At 42.8% G+C, this 9062-nt stretch overlaps 1 protein-coding gene across 1 annotated transcript; it reads left to right on the top strand.

Moving 5' to 3' along the window:
- The first annotated feature begins 527 nt into the window (after positions 1–527).
- Positions 528–3943, top strand: Neurod6 (neuronal differentiation 6). Its single transcript, XM_020154362.2, has 2 exons — positions 528–813; positions 2106–3943. The coding sequence occupies exon 2, from the start codon at positions 2127–2129 to the stop codon at positions 3138–3140; it is 1014 nt and encodes a 337-aa protein (XP_020009951.1). The 5' UTR covers positions 528–813; positions 2106–2126; the 3' UTR covers positions 3141–3943.
- Positions 3944–9062: the final 5119 nt, after the last annotated feature.

Raw genomic sequence — 9062 nt, 5'->3', positions numbered from 1 at the left:
ACAGGAAGAGGAACCTTTGAGGATATCTTTCACAGACCGCAGATGGAGAAACTGTTCTTTTATTCCAAATTCCTGAGACGCACAGAAGTCTTCCATGTTAATAAGAGAATGCACAGACACACACCCATAAGTTACAAGCTGTGAAACAAAACAAGGATATACAGATCTCTGAGCTGACCCTGTTCACTGATGCTGATCTCAGGTTGGTTCAGCACTCCAAGCCTAGTGACCAGCTTCTTTTCAGGGCTGTCCTTCCCGGGGTACCCAGGTGCACAAAGGAGATGGTGATCTTTACAAAACAACATCATCAACAACAACAAAAACCTCTCGTTCACACAAAAGCCCACCTTGCAAATGAATGGAATATTAACGACTCCCTAACAGTTGCACTGTTGGCAGGGTGAGGCTGTGTTAGTACACAGCTCTTTCTACAGATTGCCAGTGAGACTGGAGCAGCTCGAGGAGAAACACACCTACTTTATGTGAAATGCTGGTGCAGATTTCTTCCCTATCAGTCTAACCTCCTGTGTTGATGCATGAATGCTGGTACCCACTTACAGGGACGCCAGATGATCAGTGCAGAATGAAGGTCCCAAGAGAGGATCACATGGCTCTCTCTGCCCTGTGACGTCACTAGCAGATGGCATGGGTACCAGCTCTGGCAGTTGGCATCAATGTCACTTTTTAGAGATCAATGAGATAGTGCAGATATACACAGATCTAGAGGCTCCAGGAGACGATGCGACACTCAGCCTGAAAAGATTTGGAAGACCCAAAATGAAAACTGATTATTGAATGAAATTAAAACCTAAGGTAATATAAATAAAGATATACTTCAATTGCTGCTGGCTTTGCATGCAAGTATTTAAAGATACAGTGTCACTGTCTTAGAGTATTTCTATGCTCTTTGCCATCTATAACTTCTTATCATATTTCATTCTTATGATGTAATTATCACATACTTTCACTGCTATTATGTAACACTAAGTATGTGGACATTACTAAGAGTTTGTGTGTGTGTGTGTCTGTGTGTGTTGAGGGGGCTGGAGATTGTTGAACTGAAGTCTCTGCTTTAATGTGCCTATTTGTTTGAAGACTTTAGATGAAAATACTTGCTGTTTCACCTAGCAAAAACCAAAAAAAAAAAAAAAAAGCATTCGAAACACAAATTATTTTCCCCTTTCATTTGGGATTCTGAACACACGTGCACAATTGCAGTCAGAATCCTCGGACCGTTCCTATCAGATATTAGCTACAGGGAGACTTCTGTGGCTCATAGAACAAAACACTATGAGAGTGTTTTTTGTCCAGGGCGATTTGAACAGTAAACAGACAATTACATTCAGAAAAATCTTCAATATAAAAGCAGTCTCAACATTTTCTTTGATTAAAATAAAGCTGTCAGTGATCTTTGTGTTTTCATTTATTTTAAGAGGTTTTTTTTTTTTTATAAATTAGCCTAATCCCTTTTCTTTTTGAAGGCTGGGGAAATATTGGTCTTTTACATAATTCTTTACTAACCAGAAATCAGTTTTAAAATTGACCTGACTAATCTTTTCTTTAAATTTGTATATTCTAATAACCACTTATCCAAATTCACAGTTGTAAAATTACAGCAAATAAAGTTAGGTTATTTTTTTTCTAACAAAACCTCACAAATTTGTTAGCTAATGGAGAGGCAGCACTTTTCATTTTAAAAATTGATTTCTCTTCTACTTTGTTCTCAAGAGAATTAGAATTAATGAAATTCTGCATTGCTATATCATGTTTTGCATTTGCTTGAATTCCATAATTCTTTTCCTGCATTAAAATCCAGTTTAAAATCAAAGAGAAATGGGGAGGATGGTGGTGCTGCAATAAATGCTTCCTGTCCTATTTTCTTTTGATAATTTGCCTGTAAAAATGAGTTCCATTGCATGAATCTGTGTTTTTATAACTTTTAGAATGCACAAACTAAAAAATTTTATTTAATGTAAAAATATTAGTTCTAGAATCAGTCTTTTTCATGTGTTCTTGTAATCTTAGGATTAAGTTATGAAATATGTTTGAAGTGTATAAACTTTAAAAATAAAAACACTTTAAATATTGTGCTGGCATTTTTTCAGGTAATTTAAGATTACAGAACCATGTTAACACTACCATTTGATGAGTCTGTTGTAATGCCAGAATCCCAGATGTGCAGAAAGTTTTCTAGAGAATGTGAGGACCAGAAGCAAATTAAGAAACCAGAAAGCTTTTCCAAACAAATTGTCCTTCGAGGAAAAAGCATCAAAAGGGCCCCTGGAGAAGAAACTGAGAAAGAAGAAGAGGAGGAAGACAGAGAAGAAGAAGATGAAAATGGATTGCCCAGAAGGAGGGGTCTTAGGAAAAAAAAGACCACCAAGCTTCGGTTGGAAAGGGTCAAGTTCAGAAGACAGGAAGCTAATGCTCGGGAGAGGAACAGGATGCATGGCCTCAATGATGCTCTGGACAATTTGCGAAAAGTGGTCCCCTGTTATTCTAAAACCCAAAAACTGTCCAAAATAGAAACTTTACGACTGGCTAAAAACTACATCTGGGCACTTTCTGAAATTCTGAGGATCGGCAAGAGACCGGATCTGCTCACGTTCGTCCAAAACTTATGCAAAGGTCTTTCCCAGCCAACTACAAACTTGGTGGCAGGCTGCTTGCAGCTCAACGCCAGGAGTTTCCTGATGGGTCAGGGTGGGGAGGCAGCACACCACACAAGGTCACCCTACTCCACCTTCTACCCACCCTACCACAGCCCTGAGCTCGCCACTCCCCCAGGGCACGGGACTCTTGATAATTCCAAGTCCATGAAGCCCTACAATTATTGCAGTGCGTATGAATCCTTCTATGAAAGCACTTCCCCTGAGTGTGCCAGCCCTCAGTTTGAAGGTCCCTTAAGTCCTCCCCCAATTAACTATAATGGGATATTTTCCCTGAAGCAAGAAGAAACCTTGGACTATGGCAAAAATTACAATTATGGCATGCATTACTGTGCAGTGCCACCCAGGGGTCCTCTTGGGCAGGGTGCCATGTTCAGGTTACCCACCGACAGCCACTTCCCTTACGACTTACATCTGCGCAGCCAATCCCTCACCATGCAAGATGAATTAAATGCAGTTTTTCATAATTAATGAGGAAAATGAAAATAAACAGTGGTCATTCACCTCCCCCGTCTAATTAAGACAAAGCAGATGCTTGTGGGCTGAGTAATTGGCACAACTCTATCTAAGGTGTTTACTAGTTCCTGAAGTGTGTTTCAACTATTGTGAGAATTTTCTATGTAATAATAAATCTCTTTTCGTATGAGAACTGCTTTTTCCTTTCCTTTTGTCTGTAAAGCACTGTGATTCTGTTTCTACTGGCAGGATTTTTTTTCTTGTTTTATTTTCTTTTAAATTCATTTTGTTTGATTGAACAAGGTGTCTAAGAATATACTGTTGAATGAAGACATGCACACAGCATAATTCAATGTCTATTTTGGTTGTACAGTAGTTATAAAAATGCATGTTATTAAAATCAGATGAGTAAAACAATGTGTTTATAATTATTAGGAATTATATATTATGTATCTCTGAAAATTGAAATATTAAAATATCAAGAATCTCACTAAGCTACCAGTGATATTTGGAAGGTGCATTTGAAAATGAGCAACAATATTAAAAGCTATGCAATTTTCTGTTTATTAAGGATGAATCAAAACGCATTTAATTGGTAACTATTCCTCATCAAGTATTTGCAGATGGGGTAACATGATATTTGGGTAGGTGGCATCATAATCTTGGAACAATTATTTTGATCATAAAGAAAAAAATTTCAGCACTTGTTTTCTATTGTTCAAAAATTATCTGTACAGGTTTGTTATCGCAGTGTATACTTGTGTTTTCCACCCACATTTTTAAAACAATTAAACATAGATATTTCCACTTGTAAAGGACATCTATTAGCCGTGATATTTTTGCATGATACTTATTATTTCCTGATACACAGCTGCTTTCTGTCTCCAACGCTCTCTCCCCTCCCCAATTGCAGAAATATTTCTGGATTACAAAACCGTATGAGCTAAAACAAAAATTTTTAAACAAAACGGCCAAAGCGCTTACAAGCATTTTCTTTTTAAAGTATCTTAAATGAAAGAAGAGGAGTCCCGTGCGGGTTAAACATCTTGGGGAAACAATGATAAATCCTGATAACCTTCAACTCAAGCCTAAATTCGGTGGCAAAGTTCCAGCAAACACCAGAGTGGATGTTAAAAATGGAAGGTTTTACTCCGCGCCATTTACATGTCTGGCCGATTAGAAGCTAAATTCTGTGAGATCAAAAGTTTTTCTGACAAAAGGCCACCCAAAACTTAGTTTAATGGCTCCTGGGAGCTGACCCTCTTCAAACCGGGTTGAGTGGCTTCTAGAATAAAAGGCAAGGTGGCAATGACCCCTTTCCACCGCCCCCTTGGCAGCTTGGCTCCCTGGGGAGGGCAGTGGGAACCATGCGGGAGGGCCGCACAAGATCTGTGTGGTGGTGGCGGGATGGCGCGCGTCCGGGCCGCAGGGCCGAAGCTGCGCCTCTAGTGCCCAATAAGGCTGCGCAGAGGGAGGTGCAGGTGGCATCGCGCCCTGCCAAGGCCGCGGGGCGCAGGCTGCACTGCCAGTGTCCCGCCCGCAGCGGGCGCCCTGTGGACCAGGGGACCTGGCCCTGCGAGCCCTGTCCGCCACTCTCTTTCGGCGACCTCACGGGGCAGAGAGAGCGGCTGCACAGCTTGGAGGGCAGGAGAGCGACCCGCAGCTCCACGGCCGGAACCCGGGACCACAGAGACTGGCAAGAGGGTGGCCCCGTGCGGGGACGCGGAGGCGGCTGCAGAACCAGCAACCACAGCCCTGTCCTGGCCCCCACGGCTGGCTGAACCTCGTGCGCCCCGGCTTCTAGGCCTGCGCCCACGCTCTAGGCTCCAGGTCGCTTGTCCCTCCGCGCCTTTGCTTTGAGACCCCGGGCTTTCGCGCGCGGCCGCAGATCCCAGCCGCTAAAGGGCTGTTGGCGTGGGACTGGGCTGGTGAGGAACCCACCCTTCTGGGCGGCTGTGTAGCACCTGTTCACGCAGATCCCTCGAGGCTCTGGGAAAGGAGCCGGGAAGAGAAGAGGGATTGTGCCTTCCTGGGGTAAAGAGTTTGCCCAATGTAGAGAGCCCTCTGTCCCCTCTGTCCGCAAAGGAATGAGGCGCGCTTGCTTTTTCTCTCATAGGTGCACAAAACCTGCTTTCCGGGACCAGGATTGCCTGGCCTTTGAAGTCTCCCCAGACATTAGGAACCTAGTCAGTGCTCAACCCATCAGAGCAAAAAAGAAGGAAGTGAGGTAGCATCTGGAAATAGAATCTGGCTTTTTTTTTTTTTTAAGAGTCCTGTTTAGTTCCTAGCAGAATAGGTGTGGTCTCCTGGTTGTTCCCCTTCTCTCGCCCCCCAATCCTGGCTGCAGGATCCCCAGCTGCCCAGACCAGAGCACCACGCCTGCTCAGAATCTTGTTGGTGTAGACAGCTTTTGAAACCTGCAGTCTTTCCAGGGTCACAGATTCTTGCTGGAAGGAGGGATTGTAACAGGAGATCTTTCTCTGTCTCCCTTCTGCCAAGTGGGAGAGCTGAGAAGGGAAGCAGCTGGCTGAATGGGAAAGAGTCAAACAAGCAGGAGATGTTTCTGATCTCAGAGCTCTGCTCACAAGAAACTCGAGCTAGAGAGAAGGGTTTTTTGGCGCACACCCCAGAGAATAGGAGGCTTCCTCAGTGATTTGGGCGGAATCCTTGCTCTTTTCCTGTGGTCTGGCTTTCCTCCGCCTCCCAGCAGGAAAGCTCTTCCCCTCTTCTGAACTCTCTTTAATAGTTACTGTCTTTCAAATTGATTAGGCATCTTTTCTTTTGAGCTGGATTAAATGAATCTGTATTTACCTTCTCACAAATTTGTCCTTTCTCCTTTTTACAAATCACACACATACACATTATCTATCTATCTATATATCATCTATCTATCTATCATGGTCTCAACATAATAAAGGTGTATTGCGTCTAAAAGTAATTGTGGTAGGTAGGACGGATCTGATTGTTCCAAGGCCACCAGAGGTCTAGGCTCCTTTTACCTTTGCATGTCATTATCCTTAGAATGGGTTCCCCATTTTCAAAGACTTCAAGGACTGAGATGGCTGCTGGATCTAGCCATTATTTCCTCATTCCATGTAAGAAGAAGGAAAGAGGATAGCAAAAGGGTATCTCACAACCTAATCAGCAATAATTTCTATGTAGATGTTGCTGACCACTTCTAGACTTAAGAGAAACTGGGGAATTTATTCTTTTTCACGGGGTGTATTGCTACCTGAAACAAAATCAGGTCCTGTCAATAAGAAAGAAAGAAAAACGAGTTGTTAGTGAGGCACCTAACTATGCCCTTACCTCTGCTGTCTACCCAAGTCCTTCCTCCCCTCTCTGGACCATATACTTTTCCCCTAGCATTTTCTTGCTGTTTCCACTATCTTGTCCCCCCTGGATGTACGCTCACCTTGTGCATTCTATGTGAGGTTCATCTTTAAATCCAGTCATCCTCTCCACCATAAAATGTATGACCCAGACCTCTCACTGTGTTTCAAGGGCACAAAAAGAGAGTGATTCATCTACTGTTCCTCTTGCTGCTTGAGTCTTTCTAAGTCATATTTCCCATACCCAGTTGCTGAGGTTGATTCTCCTTGGGATGAAATATTGTGTGGCTGACATGGTGGGTATGGACCCACCTTTAATGTCCATCATCCTTTGAGATGTGACCTCACCTGAAACAGATTTCTCTCTCGCATCACCTGACTCTGGGCCTCAGACCTGTGAGGAAAGACATGTTTTTATTTGGGAGAACAAGCAGAGTGTTCAAGATCTTTATCATGAGGGTCTCTTTGCTGTAACTACTTGGCCATGTGGACCAAGGGCACTCAGGCCCCCCAGGAGCTGGGTCAGGGCAAGTTCAAGTCGTCCTCCTCTGTACTCAAAAGCATTGCAGCTTCTTTCCTCTCAGTCCCCTGCTTCTGAGTTGGCCTCACTGCATTTAACACTTTCCCTAGGTATGGCATAGCCTCCATCTCCCACAGGAACCCTATTTCTTAACCAGCCTCCCAGCGGAAACTCAAACTTAGGACAAAGTACAAATTCTTCCCTTAAGCAGCTATACCAGAATTATGGGATAGAAAGAGCCTATGGACTGTCCTCTCATGCTAAAGTATTTTATATTATGCTCTAACCAGGCAAAGACCCAGCCATGAATATCAGTCTTCTTTCTCAAGTCTTATAATCAAAATAAAACCATGTTGACAAAACACCTTTCTTCATCCTAAAGCCCATCTAGCCTCTTACTCTTTCTCTGTCCTAACAAAGTTCTAGAACAACCACCAGACACAGAGTAATTCAACTTTTTTTTAGCCTCTTCTGTGGTCCTCCTTATACCTCTCCCACTCAATTGAGACTGCAAGTGGTTTGACATTTAGTCTGACTCCTATGCTATCATTTGAGAAAATCATGCTGATGCTTTAGTTAGTATGCAAGAATCATCAATACAAAGACTTCAGGCTTAATGTTGGAAAAGTAGACAAAATATCTCATTACATAAAGCCCTATGTGCTAACCTGGTAGCTGTGAAGATCCCCCAAGGGCATAAGTTTGAGGACCCAGCTTTCTCCAGCTATGTCCATTAGCTCTGGCCTGGGAGCAGGTGACACAACTTTGTCAATTCTGTTTCCAGTGAAATAAAGATAATAAAGCATAACACAATTACTGAAGCTCAATGACTATTCTCCAATCTTAAGTCTCCGTACTCTCTTTCCCTGGCTGCCCCTACCCTCTCAAAGCCATTGCTGGTCTCTTCACACTAATTAACTCTTCTTCTTCCTCCCTCCTTTCCTCAGCTGTCAGTCCTCCTCACCTCTCTCCTCTCCCTTCTACCACACTAACAAATCTGTTTTCCAGCCCATCCTGTACCTTCACTTAGATCCGCCCTTGTATCCTAAAAATCACTGTATCTCTAACAAAGCCCTATTCCTCCTAGGAATAGGAGCCCTTTCCAGAACATTCCTGAAGTGCCTTATGAGTAAACTATTGTGCTTTCTTCGATTAAGTGATAATGTAAATATGAAAAATACTTTATAAAAAATGACATTAACATTTTTCACATTGTTTTGTCTTTCCAAAGTTAGTCTCAGGACCTATTTTCACTGACACTTAGGCCAGTGGATGGGCCTCCAAGCTAATTTCCCCTACTTCACTTTCTTCCTCCTAGTTCATTTCCCAATACCATATAAACCTTGCTCAACACACCAATCTCTGGGAGTAATGCCTTTCAGGGTTTTCATTTTTATCTGGTAAATTGTAAAATGCATTTTAATTTTTCATTCATAGAAATCCTCCATATTAAAGCTAAAGACAGCTGAACATGCCACATAACACTGTAGAGTTTACAAAATGTTTTTCATTCAGCCACCTTATTTAGTCCTCAGAACGTCATCATGAGGTAATAATTCTTATGACTGTATGGCCCTTATTTTATCTGGAACTGAAAACCAGCAAAGTGGTGTCCCTGGCTCACCGACACAGAGCTAACAGACATAGTTGGTATATGGGAAACAAAGAGTCTATTTTAATGACTGCTCTCACACCACAATCAGCACAGAAGACTTTAATGACCCTAAAAGGTGTAGGGATTTGCCCTATCAGAAAGCAAGCAATTCTGTGCTGCAGACACAAGTGAGCTGTCCTCTGACCCAAGTCAGCTCTGTCACAATCCATGGCAATAGCCTCAGTCCCCCATGGAGGGCTTTACCCCTAGGACACCCCTTCCCTTCTAATACCAGCCACAGCTCCAGGTCATTTCATCTGTGTTGCTGACCAATTCAGTATAAATCAGAGTTCCCACAAGCCCCTCCTCAGATTCCATTAAATTGCTAGAGCAACTCACAGGACTCAGGACAACACTTGCTTAAGTTTATGGGGTTATTACCGAGGCTCTTACAGAGGATATAGGTAAGGATAGAAAGGGTTCAAAACTCC

Source organism: Castor canadensis, chromosome 2 (genome assembly GCF_047511655.1).
Source record: "Castor canadensis chromosome 2, mCasCan1.hap1v2, whole genome shotgun sequence".
Taxonomy (NCBI): Eukaryota; Metazoa; Chordata; class Mammalia; order Rodentia; family Castoridae; genus Castor; species Castor canadensis.
This window is presented reverse-complemented; position numbering and strand designations above follow the sequence as displayed.

Excerpts from the sequence above, each read along its gene's own strand:
- Neurod6 (XM_020154362.2), top strand. The coding sequence starts at position 2,127 with ATGTTAACACTACCATTTGATGAGTCTGTTGTAATGCCAGAATCCCAG.